Source organism: Chrysochloris asiatica, unplaced genomic scaffold (genome assembly GCF_000296735.1).
Source record: "Chrysochloris asiatica unplaced genomic scaffold, ChrAsi1.0 scaffold00136, whole genome shotgun sequence".
Lineage (NCBI taxonomy): Eukaryota > Metazoa > Chordata > Mammalia > Afrosoricida > Chrysochloridae > Chrysochloris > Chrysochloris asiatica.
This window is the reverse complement of record NW_006408654.1, coordinates 3,953,614-3,976,463: the sequence shown is the minus strand read 5'-3', so window position 1 is coordinate 3,976,463 and position 22,850 is coordinate 3,953,614. Positions and strand designations below refer to the sequence as shown.

Genomic DNA, 22,850 nt, shown 5'->3' with positions numbered 1-22,850 from the left:
TGTGTGCTCAGTCAAAGAAAAGATATTTTCTAATGTCTTCTAAACAAGCCTCACTCCATAACTCAAAAATAGCCCAATGCCACATACTATGAGTCCCATAACAAACTCTGTGGGTTGTGTGTGTGTGTGTGCATAAGCAGTCATGCACATATGTGTCTAAATTCACATTTTCCTCAAAGTGCCTCAGGTCATGCATTCTACTAAGGCATTTAATAAACAGGATGAGAAAGTGTCCACAGACAGGGCTGCTCAGGGCATTGTCATATGCATTACTGCTCAATCCAAGCTTCAATGAATGAATTGGCACACACAAAAAACACACACCAAAAAAACAAGGCTCTAGGAATTGATAAAATACAAATTGAAATCTTTCAACAAACTGATGCAGAACTGAAGGCACTCACTCATCTATGTCAAGAAATTTGGAATATGTGTACTTGGCCAACCAATTAGAAGAGATCCATATTTGTGCCGTTCCAAAGAAAGGTGACCCAATGGAATGCGGAAATCATCGGACAATATCATTAATATCACACGCTAGTAAAATTTTGCTGAAGGTAATTTAAAAATAACTGCAAGTACATCATCAGAGAACTTCCAGAAATGCAAGCTGGATTCAGAAGCGGCTGTGGAAAGAGGGATATTATTGCTGACTTCAGATGGATCTTGGCTAGAAGCAGAGAATACCAGAAAGATGTTTACTTATGCTTTGACTATGCAAAGGCTTAGTCTTTGTGCATCATGACAAGCTATGGATAACATTGCAAAGAAAGGGTATTCCAGAACATTTCATTGTGCTCCTGAGGAACCTGTGCATAGATCTAAAGGCAGTTGTTAGAATAGAAGAAGAGAATAATGAATTGTTTAAAATCATTTAAAGGTGTGTGCCACAGTTTTATTCCTTCTCGACACTTATTCAATCTATAGCCTGAGCAAATAATTTGAGAAACTTAATTATATGTAGAAGAATATGGTATCAGGATTGGAGGATGACTCATTAACAGCCAATGATATGCAAACAATACAGCCTTGCTTGCTGAAAATGAAGAGGATTTAAAATACTAACTGATGGCGATCAAAGACCACAGCCTTCAGTATGGGTTACGCCTCAATTTAAAGAAAATGAAAATCCTCACAACTGGACCAATAAATAACATCATGTTAAACAGAGAAAAAATTGAAATTGTCAAAGACTGCATTTCACTTGGATCCACAATTAGCACTCACGCAGGCAGCAGTCAAGAAATCAAATGACATATGGCACTGGGCAAATCTGTTGTGCAAGACCTTTTTAAACTGTTCAGGGTCAAAGATATCAGTTTAAAGACTAGGGTGCACCATGTATTTTGATAGCTTCATATGCATGTGAAAGTTGGACAGTGATAAGGAAGACCATAAAAGCTCTGATGCATTTGAATTGTGGTGTTGTAGAAGAATAGTGAAGGTACCATGGACTGTCAGAACAAATAGGTTGTGTTGGAAGAAATACAGCTAGAATGTTCCTTATAAGCCAGGATGGTGAGACTTCATCTCTCATAACTTCAGACAAGTTAAAAGTGGGGATCAGTCTTTTCAGAAGAGCATCATGATTGGTAAACTGGAGGGTCAGCAAAAAAAGAGGAAGGTCCCTAACATGATGGAGTAGCACAGTGGCAACAGCAATGGGCTCACATATAATCATTGTGAGCGTGGCACAAGACCACACAGTGTTTATTTCTGTTGTGCGTAGGGTTGCAGTGAGTTGGAACCAACTCAACAGCTCCTAACAACAGCAACAAAGGTAACACTAACACCAGATGTCCAATATAAAAACACTCAGCATCTGAGTAAGCATCCCATTTCTGTGGAGACACAGATCATTCTGTGTGGAGCCTCATAATATAATTACTTGGTTGAAATGATGCTGCGAAACTGGGACATTAGTCATGAAAAAAATGGGCAGTACTTCCCTTGATACCTCCATGCAGTGTCCCCAAAATTAGAAGGAAATCTTGTGGGAGAAACTTTGCAATATCTTTCTCAGGGATCCAGCAGAAGAAATATTATGAACTCTGCAGGGCATGTGGTGGGTGGACATGAGTAAATTGACTTTAGGATATTTGAAATATATATCTAATACTTATAACTCTGCAAGGGACACAGTGGGGGGAAAAATAACATTATTAGCTAACATTTACAGAGTGTTTATTATGTGCCTGGAACTGTGCTAAAATGGTATCTATTTTTACCCCACCTAATACTCTCCTCTATGAGGTAAAATAACTTTATGAGAAAAATAACTAAATTATTTTCATTATATGGATGACAAACATGAGGCTCAAAGAGACTAGGAAACACACCCAAGATCTGATAGACAAGGAGCGGCAGATCTAGGATTCAAACTCCAGGATGTCTTCTTATCCATTATGAAAAGATCAATAGAAGACATGGGATTATTCAAAAAGTTTCAGGAAATCACAATCTCCAAATAATTACCTAACCAGATCTAGCAGCATCATGTGTCTCCTTAATAATGAGAAAATTAAAGTGCAAAGAGTTGAAGCCTTTTATACAAATTGAGAGGCAGTCACAGAAGCCAGGCCCTCAGCCTTTTGTGTTTGGCATTTATTATCTCCCTCTCTCTGAAAACACTAGAGGTAGTTTCTTCTTTAACTTCATGCTCTGAAAATCCTGACCCATGTTGTTCACACTGGAGTTATCAGTGCTGAAGTAAGCATTTCTATTTCTCCAGAATTCAAAGATGAGATACTATTTTGCATTCCTGTGGGATTCCTGTCCATCCAGGGAACCAGTTCCTGTTTAGGCATGGACTCCATTCTGGGAGTTAAAGGTAAGCACCCAGATGCATCAGGTACAGGAATTAATCCAAGAAGACTTGAGCCTAACTGGTCATCTCTGCCTGAAACATGAATTCTGGGGTAGATAGCTGAGGGGCCAAGTCTAACAAGACCACATCTAATCAGTTCTGGGGAGGCAGGGATAGAAAATCAACTGGAAAAATTTCCCAAAAACCAACTGAAAACATGCAACAATGGCACAGAGTTACTCCTCAAAGCACCACTCCGTGGCTCTCGGTCAAGGCAGTGACCCATTAAGGCCTGTTGCCAAAATCACAGTGACCTAACTGAAAGTTTGGTGACACTCCTTTATCAAGAAGCGAGTATCAGAAACCAAGGTCAACTCCATGTGACTGACAGCACCATTTTTCTCTCCAAGATTATGAATTTTCACTCAGAACAACTTGAGGCAGATGCTATGTTCTATATGACCCAAATGGGTTTCATCTACATCTGGTGAGCAGCAAAGATCTCTGAAAATCTGTTCATCCCATCATATGTCCAAAGGGAAAAGCTTTAAAGTCACAATAGTAGGAGCAGGAGGAAAAGGGCAATATCATTGATATTATTATTATTGTCGTTGTTGTTATTAGCCTGTACCATTCACAGATGTGGCACCAACATACCTGAAGCCTTCATACCAGGTACCATTCTTCTCTACATCATTTAAACCAGTGGTTTTCAGGAGAATTTTTAAAATTCAAATTACCAGGTCTTGCTCCAAGAAGGTCAGATTCAAGGATGTAGGGACCAAGAAACCAATTTGCAGATGGTCAGGTGACTGCATTAAGTTTAGACTTTCTTCTGCATTAAGATCTGAGGATGTGGATCATATGAATCCTCAGGTTTCCTTTAGCCTCATGATTCCAAGGTGTCCTACTATTGGTCTTGTTGCCCTACTTAAGCCAGTTGCTTTGGTATTCTGTAACAGTGTTCTTTCCTTTAACCTTTCCAACAAACTCCACTGACCTTCTTCTGTTCCTGGATTGTCTCCCTGAATCTGAAGAGCCTAATACATGGAATGATGTCAACATTTGATAGGTAGATCCTATAGCTATCCCTGATAAAAGCAATTCCCAATACAAACTGGATAGCAGCCATACCACTTTATTATCTTTTAGTCTGCCCTCATTCTTAATATTTAATCACTCCTGCCAGGGTTTCCTAACTCAGGGCCTCCAAAGGAGAATGGATAGGTTTCAAGGCATCTGGAAACTCTCTAAAATGCCACGTGAAAATGTATACAAATGATGAACACAACGGTATTTTTGAAGAGATGTGAATCAAGTCCATGGCCAATGAAAGTCAAGAACCATGGCTCCAGATGTCATTTTACTGGTCTGCAACCAGTCTGTGGTATAGTAAATTCATCGTTATCATTCTATATGGTTGGAAATGTAGACAGTTCCTAGCCAGCATAGGCAACTCAAACAAGTACAATTTAAAAATCTAGCCAGAGCACATTCCAATTTCTTAGTAATGACCTACACACTTACTAGTCATGAAGAACAGAAGATCAAATAAAATAAAAGTTCCTAGGAGGCCTGGGGAAAATATGGTAGTGTCAACAGCACAGTCTTTTGTTTTGTTTTGTTTTGTTTTAACAGCACAGTCTTTTAATCTCTTCAAATCTATGCATGAAACAGGCCTATACATTTGAAAAATAGCAGTTAGACTGGTGTGGCACTGTAGGATACGCGCTGGATGGCTAACCATGAAATTATCATTTCAAACCCACCAGCCACTTCTTGGAAACCTCTTACAGGGTCACTATGAATCGTAAATTGACTCAATGGCACTTAACAAGAACAAGCAAGTAGATACCAAAACTAAAACCCCTTGTCACATTTACACCAAAACCTGGGGCAAGGCATCCCAAAAAAACTCCATATCATAAGTGGGTGGAGACAAATCAACAATATCATAGTGTCTTTCTTTGCAGGAAGAAAAAAAAGCAATAGGTCTGATGGGTTTGGGATAGAAGACTCCTAGGTAGCCAACAGGTATTCCCTGGGCATGGTCATAGTTATCCAGACATTCCCTGGCTGGTACAAAAGGTTTGCTAGAAAGGATAATCACTGGATTGCAAACCACAAGGTCAGCAGTTCGAACCCAGCAACTACTCTGTGGAAGAAAGATGAGACATTCTGCTCCCACAAAGATTTACAGCCTTAAATACAGGGTTGCTGAGTCAGAATTGACTCAGCTACACTTAACAATAACAACATTAACTGAAAGGTTGGCAGTTCAAGTCCACCCAACAGCACCACAGTACGAAGGTCTGATAATCTATTTCTATAAGATTATAGCCATTGAAAACCCAATGGAGTACTTTGATGCCTGTGGTTGCCATGAGTTGGGATTAACTCAGTGACAATGGTTTGGTTTAGTTTTCCTTGGGTCCACCACCCATCTGTCAGTTTGTTGTACCGTGGTGACTTGCATGTTGCTATAATGTGGAAGCTATGCCACTGGTATTTCAAGTACCAGCAGGGTTATCAATGGTGGACAAGTTTCTAAGAGTAGAGACTAGGAAGAAAAGCCTGGAGACCTAATTCTGACAGTTAGCCAATAAATACTCCATGGATCACAACAGAACATTGTCTGACTTACTAGCTAAAGACAGGTCATGGGGAGGGACCACTCACTAGAGAAGAATATCATGTTTGGTAAAACAAAGGACCAGCAAGAGTGGAAAAGACTCTCTGTGGGATGGATTTGCACAATAGTCATAGCAGTGAACTCAAGCATGTGCTAGCAATTGTGAAGAAGAAGCAGGACCAGGCAACATTTTGTTCTTTTGGATTCATTCATCAGTCAATTCAATGGCAGCTAACAGCAACAGCAACATTCCCTGGGCCAATTTGAAAAATACACCTGAGACTGGGTTGGAGCAGGGATTAGGAGAGGACTGTTTTCTAATAGGGGTGTGAATGGTTCTAATAAGGAGGACTAAGGGTATGGAAGCAGCAGAGCCCACCATGAGCCCAAAATAAAACCAGCAGGAAATTTACTCTTCCTTTCTGCCAGCTGCTGCTGCTGTCCAGGATGATTTCCTTTAAGATAGAACAGTTTAAGATTATCAACCAAAGGGACATATGTCCAAGTGTATGTGCATGTGTGTGTTTGTGAACAGGAGAACTTCATTAAGAATTAATTAGAGTGTTTCAGCCTTTTCCACTTTTTAGATATAAAAACTTCATGGAGAGCCAAGAAAGAAAAAAAAAAAAAAATGTCATGTTTGTAGTTTTTCTTTTTAATAGAGTAATTGTTGCAAAGACAGAATCCCACATCAGGTCATGTTCTCTTCAAGTGCCTGGTGGAGAGCTGGAATTCCTCCCTCAAGTCATAAAAGACAATGGGATTAAATCATTTAGAGAGGAAGGCTCTTTGATAGAGCTTTTAAAGCTGTCCTCCACCTAGTCCTACACAGGGCTCAACAGAATGGCTCATCATGTACTTAACCAAAAAGGGAGATGTTGAATGTCCAACGAAGATATCCAAGGGAAGCAAGAGATCACACTCAATTTCCTGGGAAACAAGCATCAGACATATGGTTTGTACACCGGAATCAAAGAATAATGGAATATGAAGTGTTGTGTGTCCTCTGCTACCTTCTTTCAAGACTGATGTGGAAGCAGTAGTGTGGGGACTCAGAAACCCAATACCAAATGTTGTTATGGTTGTTAAGTGCCTTCAAGTCAGTTCCAACCCATGTTGTTGTTGTTAAGTGCCGTCGAGTCGTTTTCGACCCATAGCGACCCTGTACAGGGTTTCCGAGGGTGTAAATCTTTACGGGAGTAGAAAGCCTGATCTTTCTCCCGCGGAGCAGCTGGTAGTTTTGAACCGCTCACCTTAAGGTTCACAGCCCGATTCGTAACCACTACGCTACCAGAGCTCCTTAGTTCAGCAACCCTATTTAGGCTTTCCAAGGAGTAACTGGTGGGTTTGAACTGCCAAACTTGCAGTTCAAAGTGACCTTGCTGTCAATTGCTTATTCGACAGCACCACAACAGGACTCCCAATAGCAAATAGGGCCTGGTTATTCTATTGGAATATCTATGGACTTAAAGAGCAAGATTGGCTTCCACTCGAAGACTATTTGCCCTCCCCACCTCACACCTGACATTGGTCCTTGACTTCCTTGGTGACAAGCTGTCACAGGAAGTAACAAAACACTCTTGAAATGGAACTAAGAATAGATTAAAAGAGAACTGAAATGTCACCTGTTTACACATTTTAATCAATAAAAAAAGGAATATGGTGCCCACCCTATGGTTGTAAAGACAAAATATTTTTGTTGTTAAGTGCTGTGGAGTCCTTTCTGACTCACAGTGACCCTATATAGTATTTCTGAGGAGCAGCTGGTGAGTTTAAAACACCAGCCTTGCAGTTTAAACCGACCTTGAGGTTGAGTGCTTATCCTATTGTGCCACACCAGGACAAAAGTCAAAATAAAATATGTGAAAATGCTTTATCAATGAAAAGATGTGAGAGAGAGAAGTATTTCTGAAAACCCTATACAGAGATAAATGTGCTCTCCTTTTTGACACAGCTGTATATTGACAAGCATTTTATCCTTGTAACAAGACTATTTATCAAGCCTATACAAACAAATACATACAATTGTTCCCAACAGGCACAAAGTCTTCCTACTTATATGTTCTTTATTAATCCACTCCCAAATGCAACATCATCAAATTTTTACTCTCTTGAGCCTGAGAATCTTACCTATACTCCAGATGAAATGAAACAATCAACAGAGGTCATGAGATAGGTCTGGGTTCTGAGCCAAATGACTTTGCTTTGTACCTATCCTCACCCTCAAAATGATAGCTTTGCAGACTTAGAAAGACCATGACATTTTGTCTTTTCATTTGAGATTTGAAACTCTTATAAGGGTAATACTCTAGAGAGAGACTATTGTATTCCAGACTCGTCTAATCATCCAAGTAACCAAAGGCACTTGTTAAGAACACAGAGTCCAGGTCACTTCCCAGGCTTACGGAATCAGAATCTCCAAGAAGTGACTGGTAAATATGTGTTTTTAACAAATGCCAGAGATAGGTTTTATTACCAGACAATTTTAGAAAAAGTCAAAGTAGAACATAGCTCCACAAAGCTCTCAAATCAAAGACTTTTAAAGAGAGACAAAGAGAGGAGGCCATGGAGTTCTGGCCCCATGACGGGACAGGTGTGCATTTGTGGAACTGGACTTTCATTTGGAGTTCTTACTTCCTACCTTCATAGGCAGGACACAACATATGAGACAAAGGATGAGCAAGCCATGCACTCATGGATTTTGGCAACTCACAGTAGACATAACATGATGATTTGGATGTTAGTTCAGTTAGGCAGTACATTTAGTTCTAGACCTACTGATAGCTCAGTCCAAAGGAGAAAATACATTTTCTAATTACCTTTCTTATTTCACCCACATTGAATTTTGGGTGGTGTTCTAGCTTTTATTTACATCTCCTAACCAAACTGCTATTCTCAAACTTATGCCTTAAGAGAAAATGAGAAAAGTCATTGTTGTTTTCCACCCCCAGAGTTTTAACATTTCATCTCAATGCATGTCTAGCTTATTAAAGGGACAAAACTAGCCATTAACAAAAATACCCAGTGGGAACTCTCCTTCCCTAAACAAGTATTAGAACCTGATGAAAACAATAACACAACTTGCAAAATTTGCAGCTGAGGGTTTTTTGTTTTGTTTTGCTTTTTTTTTTTAACATCAAAAGAGTTTTCTTACTTTTTAATAATTCAGGTAACCCTGGAGACCCAACCATTTTCTAGTGATTACTCAGCAGTGACGGACTCAGAAAGCCACTGATTCCTCTGTTCCAAATCAGTTATCCAATTGGGCAAGTCCTGTTACTATGGGTCTCTGTAACAGAAGGAAGTCTGGTATGGTGAAAGAGTCCCTGGTCTCAAGCCCAGCTCTGCCACTAACTGGCTGAATTCCACTGAGCAATTTATTTACCCTCTCTCAGGTTGTTGTCCTTATTAATTTAATGTTTATATTTTGAGTGCCTAAAACGGGCCAAGTACTATATATCTAGGTGAAGGGACAGCCCAGCTTCAAGAAGATCACATGCTAGATGCAGGAGTATCCCATTCTATAATGTAATTTGTTAGTTTCCAAATGTGAGTGCCTGATCTATGTTATATAGGACAAAGTTTGACACATTAAAGGAAAAAAAGTGGATAAAGGAAGAAATGAATGAGTAAATGAGTGAAACAAAAAGGTTATTTTTGAGCACCTTTATTTTGTGTTAATATTACTCTTTTCGTGGTCCCCTTTGTCCTATATAACTCAAGCTCAGGAGTTACATCATTTGTATTACAAAAACAGTATTTTATTGTATTTTCAGTGAAAGTTTACACAGAAAATTAGGTTTCCATTTAACAGTTTCTAAACAAACTGTTCAATGACATCCATTGCATTATTCACAATGTGTCAGTATTCTCATTATTTCTGTTTCTAGTAATCCCCTTCTCATCTTTGCTTTAGAGTAAATATTGGCTATATTATCTTATATAGATCATCTTTATAAGATTACAGGATGCTTGAGTGATATTCTTTCTTTTATGAGCCACTCTGTCATTAAGCTAAAAGGTGGACCCCAGGAGTAGTTTCAGTTCAAAGTTTAAAGGGTATCTCAGGACAATAGTCTCAGGTGTCCTATGGTCTCAACTGGTCCAGTAAGTCTGGACTTTTTTAAGAAGTTGAGTTGTGTTCTATGTTTTCTCCCATTCTATTAGATTCATCTATTTTTGGCCCTGATGTGAACATTGTTAGTAGTAACCAGGCATCAACTAATTATTCTGATCTCAGGGTAAATGAGGTCACATGGTTCATGTAAGCTATTAGCCTGTAGATTAGTTTCTTCTCTGAATCTTTGACTTTCTTCTTCCTCTTTTAATCCAAATGAGTAGAAATCAACAGTTTTATCTTAGACAACTGCACACAAGCTTTAAAGATCTCCAGACTAGGTGTCTTTAATTTAAATTCACAAAATTATGATGTAGAACACAAACTTCATAAGCTATATTAAACCAATTGACCAACTTGTCCCAAGATACTATGCTTCTAAACTTTCAAACCAAGTGACAACCATGAAGTTGTTAGCTTGTCTAAGAAGTATCTGTAACTGTACCCCCACATATATATGCAAATGGAAATGAGTATACGTATACATGTGCACATATAAAGAAGTTTCAAAAAGTTCATGGAAAAAAATCCACTTTCTTTTCATTTTCCATGAACTTTTTGAAGCACACTCAAATATCCATACATATACCTCCCTATACACATATGTGCATACATACCTACATATGTATCACCCATATATTTTGGTTGTTGTTGCTATTATTACAAAAGTATATATGGTATGGTATTTACCAAAAACATCCCTTATTCTTGTGTACTTCTTAGTGACATCATTTAACTTAGTTAATCTCCATACAATTCAATCACATTCAGCATTAACTATCAAATCACCAAAATTAGCAAATGTCAACTATCTAGAAAATGATTCTCCCTTCCTTCCCCTCTGATCACTGGTAACCACCAATGAACATTAATTTCTGTACATATACTTATTTCTGCTTTTTTTATATAAAAGTGAGGTTATACAGCATTTTTCCTTTTGTGACTAACTTATTTCACTCAGAATAATGCCTTCCAGAGTATATTCATTCATGTTTTAAGAATTCAGCATTATTCTTTATGGCTGCATAGTATTACATTTTATGTGTATACCACATATTCTTTATCTATTCATCCATTCATGAACACTTGGGTAGCTTCAATCTTATTGCTATTGTGATTAGTGCTACAAAAAGCCCAGGTATTCATGTGTCTGTTTATGTCTCTTCTATTAGATTTCTGGGTATATACCTAGGAGAGAGGTTGCTGGATGATATGGTAGTTTAATTTCTAGCTTTCTGAGGAAACACCACTATTTTTCATAGTGGTTGCACCATTTTACAATTCGACCAGCAGTGGACTGGGGTTACACTATAGCCACAACCTTACCAGCATTTATTGCTTTCTAGTGGTGGTGGTTTTTTTTGTTTTTCAATCAGTGCCATTTAGCAGGAGTGAGATAGTACCTACTATAGCTTCGATATACATCTCTCTAATGGTTAAGAAAGACCAGTAAATACAACTATTATTCAAATTTATACACCAACCACTAAAGCAAGTGAAAATGAAATTGAAGAATTCTACTAACTTCTTCAGTCTGAAGTTGAGCAAACATGCAATCAAAATGTATTGATAATTACTGGTGATTGGAATGCAAAGGTTGTAAACAAAAAAGAAGGATCGGGAGTTAGAAAATATGGCCTTTGTGATATAAATTATGCTGGGGATTGCATGATAGAATTTTGCAAGACCAAAGATTTGTTCATTTCAAATACTTTTTTTAAAACAATGTAAAAGACAACTATATACGTGGACCTCACCATATAGAATACACAGAAATCAAATTGACTACATCTGTGGAAAGAGATGATAGAAAAGCTCCATAGCATCAGTCAAAACAAGGCCATGGGTAGTCTGTAGAACAGACAATCAATTGCTCATATGCAAATTCAGGCTGAAGCTGAAGAAAATTAAAACAAGTTCATGAGAGTAAGTATAAGACATTGAACATATCCCATTTGAATTTAGAGATCATCTGAAGAACAGATTTGATGCATTAGACACTGAAGAAGGAAGACCAGAAGAGTTGTGGGATGACATCAAGAATATCATACAAACAGAAAGTAAAAGGTCACTAAGAAGATAAGAAAGAAGGAAAAGACCAAAATGGATGTCACAAGAAACTCTGAAATTGCTCTCCAGTGTAGAGATGCTAAAGCAAACGTAAGAAATGAGGATGTACAAAAGCTGAACAGAAAATTTCGAAAGGCAGCTCAAGAAGATAAAGTTAAATATTATAATGAAATGTGCAAAAGCTTGGAGTTATAAAACCAAAAGGGAAGAATATGCACAACTTTCCTCAAACTGAGGGAAATGAAGAAAAATTTCAAGCCTTGAAATATTGCATGATGCAGAAAGCATAAAAAGAAAATGGAAGGAATACACAGAGTCACTGTACCAAAAAGAAATGGTTGGTGTTCAACCATTTCAAGAGTTAGCCTATGATCAAGAACCAAAGATACTGAAGGAAGAAGTCCAAGGTGCATTGAAGACATTGTCAAAGAACAGATCTCCAGGAATTGATGGAATACAAATTGAAGTCTTTCAACAAACTGATGCATCACTCAAGGCACTCACTCATCTATGTCAAGAAATTTGGAAGACCAATTTCTACTTGGCCAACTAATTGGAAGAGATCCATATTTGTGCCTATTCCAAAGAGAGGTAACCCAACAGAATGGGGAAATTATCAATTAATAACATTAATTTCCCATGGAAGCAAAATTTTGCTAAAGATAATTAAAAAATGGCTGCAAGCATATGCTGACAGAGAACTTTCAGAGGTTCAAGCTGAATTCAGAAGAGAACGTGGAATGAGAGCTATCATTGTTGATGTCAGATGGATCTTGGCTAAAAGCAGAGTATACCAGAAAGATGTTTATCTGTGCTTTATTGATTACACAAAAGATTTGGTTTGTGTGTATCATGACAAGCTGTGGGTAACATTGCACAAAGTGAGTATTCTGGAACAGTTAATTGTGCTCATGAGGAAACTGTACTTAGATCAAGAAGCAGTTGTTTGAACAGAACAAAGGCACACTGAATGGTTTAAAATTAGGAAAGGTATACACCAGGTTTGTATTCTTTTTCCGTACTTATTTAATCTGTATGCTGACCAAATAATCAGAGAAACTGGATTATATGAAGGAAAACATGGCATCAAGATTGGAGGAAGACCTATTAACAACCTTCAATATACAGATGATACAGCCTTGCTTGCTGAAAGTGAAGAGGACTTAAAATACTTACTGATAAAGACAAAAGACCACAGCCTTTGGCATGTGTTGCACCTCAACATAAAGAAAACAAAAATCCTCAGCCCTGGACCAATAAGTAACATCATTCTTATAAACAGAGTAAAGATTGAAGTTGTCAAGACTTCATTTTACTCAGATCAGCCTTCAACACCCCTGGAAATAACAGTCAAGAAATCAAACAACACATTGCATTAGGCAAACCTGCTTCACAAGACCTCTTTAAAGTATTGAAGAGCAAAGATGTCAGTTTGAGGACTAAGGTTTGCCTGACCCAAGCCATGGTATTTTCAATAGCCTCATATGCATGCAAAAATTGGACAATGAACTAGAAAGACTGTAGAAGAAATGTTGCCTTGGAGCTATGGTGTTGCGGAGAATATTAAAAGTTCTATGAACTGCCAAAAGAACAAACCAATCTGTGTCAGATGAAGTACAGCCAGAATGCTCCCTGGAAGCCAGAATGGCCAGACTTAGTCTCTTATACTTCAAACATGTTGTTAGGAGGTATCAGTCACTGGAGAAGAATATCATGTTTGGTAAAATTGAGGATCAGAAAAAACAGAGGAAGACCCCCAATGAGATTGATTGGCACAGTGGCATCAGCAATGGACTTAAATGGAGCAATGTTTATGAGGTTGGCTCAGGACTGGGCAGTGTTTTGTTCTGTTGTTCATAGTGTTACCATGAGTCAGTATGACTTGATGGCACCTAACAACAACAGTGGTTAATGGGAGTCCTGATGCTGTGCTGTAGGATAAGCACTGGACTGCTTGACCACAAGGTCGGCTATTAAAACAGTCCATCTTTTCCTTGGAAATCCTATACAGGCTATAAATCTTTATAGGAGCAGAAGGCCTCATCTTGTCTCCAGTGAGTGCCTTGTAGATTTGAACTGCTGCCCTGTGGTTAGCGGCTAATGTGCAAACCACTGTGCTACCAAGCTACTATATACATACATATTGTTGTTGTTGTTAAGTTCCATTGAGTCGGTTCTCACTCATAGTGACCCTGTATAGGGTTGCCAAGGAGTGGCTGCTGGGTTTGAACTGCTGAACTTGCAGTCCAGTGCATTGTCCTGCAATGCCACATCAGGACTCCATATTTATACACATACATATATATATATATACCAGAGTCTTGGTGTGGCACTGTTGGACAGTTAGGCAAAAGTTGGTGGTTCAAACCCACCAGCAATTCCTTGGAAAGGCAGGCAAGTTACAAGTTCATGGGTCAGATGTCAGGTTCAGGCTGCAAAGGCAAATGAATTGGAGGTCATCAGGCAATATAGCAGGCTATCGATGCCTCCTATCCTAGTATCAGCAGGCAATATAGTAGACTACAGACTTCTAGTCTGAAGAACTGGAGGTTAGCTGACAAGCCAGAACCTAGACCCAGCAAAAAGCAAAGCAAGTTTTGCCCAAATGTCCAATATGTTGGAAGCAGGCCACACTCCCAAGGAAACTTTCTTTCAATTGATTGGCTGCTCTTAATAGATCTCATCACAGGGAATTACTATGTTTTAACTGTGAAACCACTTAGAATCCTGGACAGTCAAGTTGACACAAAACCTTAACTATCAGAAACACATCATTGTACACACACTATCTGTCAAGCACTGGCCAAATCAAGATGCTGGAGAACATAGACTCTGTTGCCACATGTGCCATGGCTACGGGCCATGCTTGCCTTGCCTGTTCCATTCATAGCCACAGTACACACCTTTGGCTCACAAGTACTGAGATATCAATTTCCATGTACTTCCCAAAGTGTCATCTATCAATTAATTCTCTCTACCACCTCGCACTTGCTCCTTATACAACAATTTTTAACCCAATTGGCTCATTTTGTTGTAGTAGCAACTTAGAGTTTTCCACCCATCAAATAGCTCATAAATTCTTATACTACACCAAATACCTGAAATGCCATTCTCTCACCTGGTCCTAGTGTGAAGTCCTAGTGTGGTGCTGCAGGATAATGCAATGGACTGCAAGTCAGTTGGAAATACAAGATTGGAAGTTTAAGCCCACCAGCCACTATTCAGAAACCCTAGACGGGGTCACTAAGAGTCAGATTCAACTAACAACACTTAACAACACCAACAACAACATTTGAACAGTGATTGTGATACCAATCTCTTCAAGGAAGCATTGCTCTGAAAAGATATATAGATAGATATATAGACAGACAGGTAGATAGATTGTTGTTGTTGTTGTCAGGTGCCATCGAGTCGGAACCGACTCATAGCTACCCTATGCACAGCAGAACGAAACAATGTTCGATCCTGGGCCAACCTCACTACCGCTGCCACACCTGAGTCCATCAATGATGCCACCTGGCTGATCCATCTCGTTGGGGGTCTTCCTCTTTTTCTCTGACCCTCCACCCTACCCAGCATGACATCCTTCTCCAGCGATTGTTTCCTCCGGACAATATGTCCAAAGTAGGAGAGACGAAGTTTAGCCATCCTGGCCTCCAAGGAGCACTCTGGCTGCACTTCTTCCAAAACAGATTTATTGGTTCTTTTGGCAGTCCATGGCACTTTCAGTATTCTTCTCCAACACCACAACTCAAAGGCATCAATTCTTCTACGATCCTCCTTATTCACTGTCCAGCTTTCGCATCCATATGAGGCTATTGAAAACTGACCCAGGTAGATAGATAGCATTTGAATATCATATAAATGTTTAAAAACAATGTATACATATATCATTTCAATGAATATTTACAATACGTAAGGCTCAAGAGGTAAAGAACTTGACCACACATCATATAATCTGTAGAAATGGCAGAATTGGCATTTGTGCCCAAGTCTTCTGAGTCCTGTTGTGGCACTATAGGATAAGCACTGGATTGCAAACCACAAGGTCAGCAGTTCAAACCCACTAGCATCTCCTTGAAAACACTTTACAGGGTTGCTGTGAGTCAGAATTGACTCTATGGCACTTAACAATAATAACAACAACTTCTGAGTCAAAATCCCAGAACCTGTTCAGGGAGAGCCAAATGCCCATTTGGTTCCTGCTCACAAAATGAAACAAAGTTGGACTTTAAGTTTTCCGGTAACATTACACACAGAGTCAAAAACATGCATCACCAGAATTAAAAGGGAAAAAATGCTCATCGTTGTTGTTAAGTGCCGTCCAGTTGATTCTGACCCATAACAACCCAGTATAGGGTTTCCAAGGAACAGCTGGTGAGCTTGAACCACCAATCTTGCAGTTCAAATGACTTTTCAGTGCAGTGCATTAACCCACAGTGCCACACCAGGACTCCTATATCGGTGCTTTACTTTTGTAACATTATTTTTGCATTTTGCATGAGTGTTTTTTAGTATACTGCACTGAGAACTTTGTATAGGCAAAGTTGCTATGGCTGCTCTCAAACTCTGAAAGTCTCAACAGGTATCTTCCTTTCTTTTTGCATGACATCCCTTCAAATGTTGCTTACTTGCAGTCACTTTTTCATCTGAAAATAAAATTGGTCTGGATTTTCCTTGATTTGCACTCAAGAGTAAATTGTCTTGTTCACCTCTAGAATAGTATTTCTTGTCTAGTTCACCTCTCTAGAATAGTATTTCTTATTGACCTGTGTATACCATTGTTATTAAGTACCTAATATGCCTTGTCTAGTTCACCTCTCTAGAATAGTATTTCTCATTAACCTATGCATACCATTGTTATTAAGTACCAGTGAGATGGTTTTGATTCATAAAGGCCCTTCTGAGGAGTGGCTAGTGGGTTTGAACTACCAACCTGGTGGTTAGCAGTCCAGAACTTATCCTATAGCACCACACCAGGACTCCACACATACTATAAGCACATAGCGCCTGAGATGAGGTCTGTGTGCTTTACTCTGCAGAACCCAGCTGGTCACAACGCACCCAGCTGGTCACTTCTGCCCTGATAATTCTTCTCCACTAGGATTGATAATGGTAGATTTAAATAGCAAAAGGAGCCTTTGGGTTATTTAAAATCATTATATCTATAGGCCCCAGTGCTTTCAACCATAAAATGAAGGAAATAACAATCGGTAATGAAAATTAATGGAAGATCATCAATGGCCTTTCAGATTTGTAGCTATAATTACAAGATGTTACAGCAAATGTCAGACTCTGAACTTCAGTATCTTCCCTGTTTCTGAACTAGGCACAACAGCTGCTATCTGAAAGGAGGAGTCAACTTTTCCTATAGCAGTTGAAATGACAAATTGTCCTAGGTTTCATTTCATCCTTTCTCATTGTGTCAGAACTAGCTGTGTTTGTGAGCATTCAGTTTGCTACTTGTGTAGTGGGGAGTGACTCGTCACCAGCATGAGGCAGATTCTGGACCCTTGCGGCTGCACCCTCCCCTATACCCACATATTCAGGGTGTCACAGGGATGACCGAGTCGTGTTGTCCAGCTATAGACAGGTCCCAATGGCACCATTGCCAAGATCTTCTCAAGTCCTGAGTGCCTGGTAGGGGACTTCGGATCTCCAAAAGACAACCAGTGTTAACTGGTTTCCATTTTTCCCTGTTCCCTATTTATTATAACTTTTCAGACAGTTGAGGAGGTGAAATATTCTCCAGCAGAGGAAATAATATAAAACTTAAAAAGTCATTTGTGATGGAATGGTAAAATAATTCCACTGCTTTTCTTTGAGCAAAAAAAAATAAAAATAAAAAGGCAACCCAAGAAAACCACTGGGGATTTCATTATTGATAGATTGGAGAGAAACATAATGGCTTTAGATAAACAGGTTTTTCTTTTAACTTATTAGAACACTTTGGTATGAAAAGACAAGAAAGACAGGTGCTAGACAATGGAATGAACCTGGCACCAGCTTATTTACATAATTTTGTATAGTGGTGCATTGATGTATGAAGTATAAAGTGACTGTGTTGAATAGTGAAAATAAAGTATTTTGGAAAATAATCTATGTGCACTAACCCACTCTAAAAGAACTGAACATTTTATGAAATGCCTCTTGCGTCTTTATGAAAATAACTAGTGGCTTGAGTGGTGTGTGCTGTTTTAAGAAAATACCATCTTTTATGCTATTGTCTTAAGTAATTCCTAAGAATGAGTTTTCTAAGAAAAAGAGACATTGGGTGGTGGTAGGGGTGGGCAGAAAAGCACAGCACACCTCTTGTTGACATATCATGGGTCATTTGCTGTTTCTTCTTGATTAAAGGCTACCAACAGGGCTGCAAATGTGTGTGGACCAAAGATTCTAAACAGCGATTTTGGTAGCCTAAATTACTACCTAAATGAGGGAGTAAGGTCCTTAAGGGGAAACATATTGTCTTCTTCACTAAATGCAAAGGTTGGTGCTTTGTGAGAAACTAACCAGTTAAATCTTAATTACCTTTTGGCAAGTATTCCTTAATAGTCCTCACAGATACCTGAAACCAATTTTAACCCATTCTGGGCCTCCGCTGACGACCACGTTACCAGAATGGTGCAGTCCAATTTCCAAGCTGCTCACCAGTCCGCAGGCTTATGGGGTGAGTAAACATCCCACATGGGACGGGCTCAGTGAATATTGATGTGCCCAGGAACTTCGGGCTATTACTTCCTGGCTTGAGTAGGAAGCATTTTTAAAATTGGCTGCACTGAGAAGCATTTTTCTCCTTTCGTTTAGTTGTTGCTGATGTTGGCTTATTCTTCTTTTACGAATGTAATTTTTTTACTGTTACCAATATTTTTCACCATAAAATGAATTTAGAAAATGTAAAAGAAGTAATGTGTCCTTGCAAACTGCTGTGTGTTGAGGTTTTGAATATTAGTCCTGTGCTTTAGTGCTCAAGGGAGTAGAATAAAAAGTGCAGAGGAACAATTAGAATCATTACCAGCAAAGCAGAATGTCTGAAATTGGGGAAAAGCAGAATCTTCCAGTTTGAAGCACCCTTAGAAGCTGTCTACCTGCACACTGTTTTGGAAAGTGGATCTCAGATAGGTCCAGGTACAATAGCCTAAGACAATGATTCTCAAAGAGAAGAAGCATTTGGAAATTTGCTACAAATGCAAATTCCCAGACCCCACATCAGAAACTGAGCAATCTGTTTCTTAACAAGCCCTCTAAGTGATTCAAAAAGGAATCTTGTTGCTGCATAATTAAGCACTCCACTATCAACTGAAAGGTCAGCAATTGGAATCCTGTGAGAGAAAAGATTGGTGACCTGCTCCCATAAAGATTACAGTCTAGGAAACCCTATGAGGTAGTCCTATTTTGTCATATAAGGTCACTGTGATTTCAGAATCAATTCAATGACACCTAGCAACTGGTTGACTATGATGCAGACTAAAGTCAGGAGCCTGTAACTTCAGATCGCTTAACTAGAGCTCGCTCTGCAAGTAATTCTGTGTGCCCTCCCCAAAGCCAATAAAAGAAGAATAGAAACCTTAAAATATTTGCTTCAAGGTAACCTTTGTCTGAAGAGAACTGCATTGGCCAGATGAGTTAGTTTTAGCTATTATCCACTCAGGTAATTTCCAACCACCTTAAGCCTTGTTACATCCAGCCCAATAAACATGCTATCAGGACACACTTCTACCTAAAAGATAACAGAAACTGTGTTTTGAGAAAATTCTGTGAAGACATGCAGGCCTGTTACAAAACCAGCACTGAGAATCACTTCCTTCTCTGGGATCACAGAATTCTGCTAACTCCTCTCAACTCCTAAACCAGTGGAGACAATTATCAGGGAATTACATTTTTAACTCTCTTAATCCAAGAAGGCCAACACATCTGTGTCAGTTTGTCATACTGTGGTGGATTGTGTCTTACTGTGATGCTGAAAGCTATGGTACCAGTATTTAAAATCCCAGCAGGGTCTCCCATGGTGGACAGATTTCAGCTGAGCTTCCAGACTAAGAGAGACTAGGAAGAAAGAGAAGTGGACTACTTCTGAATGTTTAGTCACTGAAAACCTTATGACTAGCAGTATAATACTGTCAGATAGCACCAGAATATTGAATTGGAACATTATGAATAGCACCTGAATAGTTGTTACGAATTAGACTGCAAACCTCAAGGTCAGCAGTTCGAAACTACCAGCTGCTCCACGGGAGAAAGATGAGGCGTTCTGCTTCCGTAAAGATTAACAGCCTCGGAAACCCTGTGCAGGGTCACTATGAGTCGGAACCGACTCCACGACACATAACAACAACAACAACAACATAGTGCAAGAAAGTGGGATCCTAAGGTTGGAAGGCATTCAAAATATTACTGGGGAAGAGCTGTTGTCTAAAAGTAGAGTTGACCATGATGATGTGAATGGAGTTAAGCTTTCAAGACCTTCATTTGCTGATGGGCAAAACTCAAAATAAGAAGAAACAGCTTTAACATCCATTAATAATCAGAATATGGAACGTACAAAGTATGCATTTGGAAAAACGGAGATTACCAAATATGAAATAAAATTCATAAAGATTGGTATCTTAGGCATTAGTGCGTTGAAATGGACTGGTATTGGCCATTTTGAGTCTGACAATCATATGATTTACTATGCTGGGAATGATAACTTGATAGGATTGGTGTCACATTCATCAAAAAGAACAGTTCAAGATCTATCTTGAAGTACAATTCTGTGTGTGATATAATAATATCCATGTACTTACAAGAAAGACTAGTTAATACCACCATTATTCAAATTTACACACCAATCACTAAAGTCAGCGATGATGAAATTGAAGAATTCTATCGACTCCTTCAGACTGAAGCTGATCAAACATGCAATCGGAATGTATTGAGAATCACTGGTGGTTGGAATGTAAAGGTTGGAAACAAAGAGGAACGATCAATGATTGAAAAATAGGGCCTTGGTGATGGTAATGATGTTGGACATACTGTAACAGAATTTTGCATGACCAGTGACTTGTTCCCTGCAAATACCTTTTTTAGACAACTATACACCTCACCAGTGGACCTCACCAGATGGCATACATACACAGAAATCAAAATTACTACATCTCTGGGAAAAGACAGTGGGAAAGCTTCATATCATCAGCCAAAACAAGGCCAGGGACAGATTGTGGCACAGACCATATACAAGTTCAGGCTAAGCTGGCAAAAATGGAAACAACTTCATGAGAGCCAAAATTTGACCTTGAACATGTTCCACATGAATTTAGATATTGTTTCAAGGGCATATTTAATGCATTAGACACTAATGACCAAAGACCAGAAGAGTTGTGGGCTGATACCAAGAACATCATACAAAAAGAAAGCAAAAGGTCATTAAGAAGACAAGGAAAAGACCAAAATGGATGTCACAAAAGACTCTTAAACTTGCTATCCAGCAGAGATGCTAAAGCAAATGAAAGAAATACAGAGGTAAAATAGCTGAACAGAAAATTTCAAAAGGCACCTCAAGAAGACAAAATCAAGTATTATAATGAAATGTGCAAAGACCTGGATTTAGAAAACCAAAAGGGAAGAACATACTCAGCATTTCTAAAGCTGAAGGAACTGAAGAAAAAAGTCAAGCCTCAACTTGCAATACTGAAGGATTATATGGTCAAACTGGAGTTCTGGTGTAGTGTGGTAGGGTAAGTACTAGACCACAAGATCGGTTTCAACTGCAAGGTTTGCAGTTCACCCTCACCACCTACTCCTCAGAAACCCTATACAGGGTCATTACGAGACAAAATCCACTTAACAGCACTTAAAAACAACTGTAACATGGGGAAAATATTGGATGATGAAGAAAGCATCAAAAGAAGATTGAAGGAACACAGAGTCATTGTACCAAAAAGAAATACATGATGTTCAACCATTTCAAGAGATAGCATATGATCAACAGCCAATGGTACTGAAGGAAAAAGTCCAAGGTACAATGAAGTCATTGACAATGACTAAGTCTCTAAGAGTTAATAGAATTCTAATCTTTCAATAAACTGATGCAGCACTGGAGGCACTCACTCATTTATGCCAAGAAATTTGGAAGACAGCTACCTGGCTAACTGATTAAAAGCTATAAATATTTGTGCCCATTCCAAAGAGAGGTGGCCCAATGGAATGTGGAAATCATCAGACAATATCATTAATAGCACATACTAGTAAAATTTTGCTAAAGATAATTTTAAAATGGCTGCAGTAGTACTTTGACAGAGAACTGCCAGAGGTTCAAGCCAGATTCAGATGAGGACATTGAATGAGGAATATAATTGCTGATGTCACATAGATCTTGGCTGAAAGCAGGGAATATTAGCAAGATATTTACCTGTGCTTTATTGACTACGCAAAGTCTTTCAACTATGTGGCTCATGATAAGCTATAGAAAACACTTAATTGTACTCATTAGGAACCTGTACATAGATCAGGAGGCAGTTGTTCAAACAGAACAAGGGAACACTGAATGGTTTAAAATTAGGAAAGGGGTATATTCTTTCACCATACTTACTCAATCTGCATGCTAAACAAATAATCAGAGAAGCTGGATTATATGAAGAAAAACATGGCATCAGGATTGGAGGAAGGCTCATTAACAACCTGCAATATGCAGATGATACAACCTTGTTTGCTGAAAGCCAATAGGACTTAAAATATTGATGAAGATCAAAGACCACAGCCTTCAGTATGGGTTGCACCTCAGCATACTGGAAACAAAAATCCTCATCACTGAAGCAGTAAATAATGGCATGACAAATGGAAATAAGATTGAAGCTGTCAATGACTTCATTTTGCTTGGATCCACTATCAACACTCATGGAAGAAGCAGTCAAAAAATCAAATGATGTAGTGAATTGGGCAAATCTGCTGCACAAGACCTCTTTAAAGTATTCAACAGCAAAGAGGTAATTTTGAGGACGAAGGTTAGCTTGACCCAAGCCATGGTATTTTTGATAGCTTCACATGCATGTGAAAGTTAGATAATGAATAAGGAGACCATAGATGAATTGATGCATTTGAGTTATGGTGTTGGAGAAGAACACTTAAAATACCATGGCTTCTAGAAGAACAAGCAAATCTGTATTGTAATAATTACAGCCAGAATGTTCCTTAGAAGGCCGAATGGTGAGACTTCATCTCCCATACTTCACACAAAATAGCAGCAG

At 38.8% G+C, this 22,850-nt stretch overlaps 1 protein-coding gene across 1 annotated transcript in view; it reads left to right on the top strand.

Annotated features, from left to right (window-relative positions):
* SLC9A9 (solute carrier family 9, subfamily A (NHE9, cation proton antiporter 9), member 9) overlaps positions 1-22,850 on the top strand; it is a 1,149,796-nt gene that overhangs the window by 1,125,536 nt on the left and 1,410 nt on the right. The window contains exon 15 of the mRNA XM_006869862.1: positions 18,190-18,295. Within this exon, the coding sequence (XP_006869924.1) occupies positions 18,190-18,295 (106 nt within the window). The remainder of the gene's footprint in view (positions 1-18,189; positions 18,296-22,850) is intronic.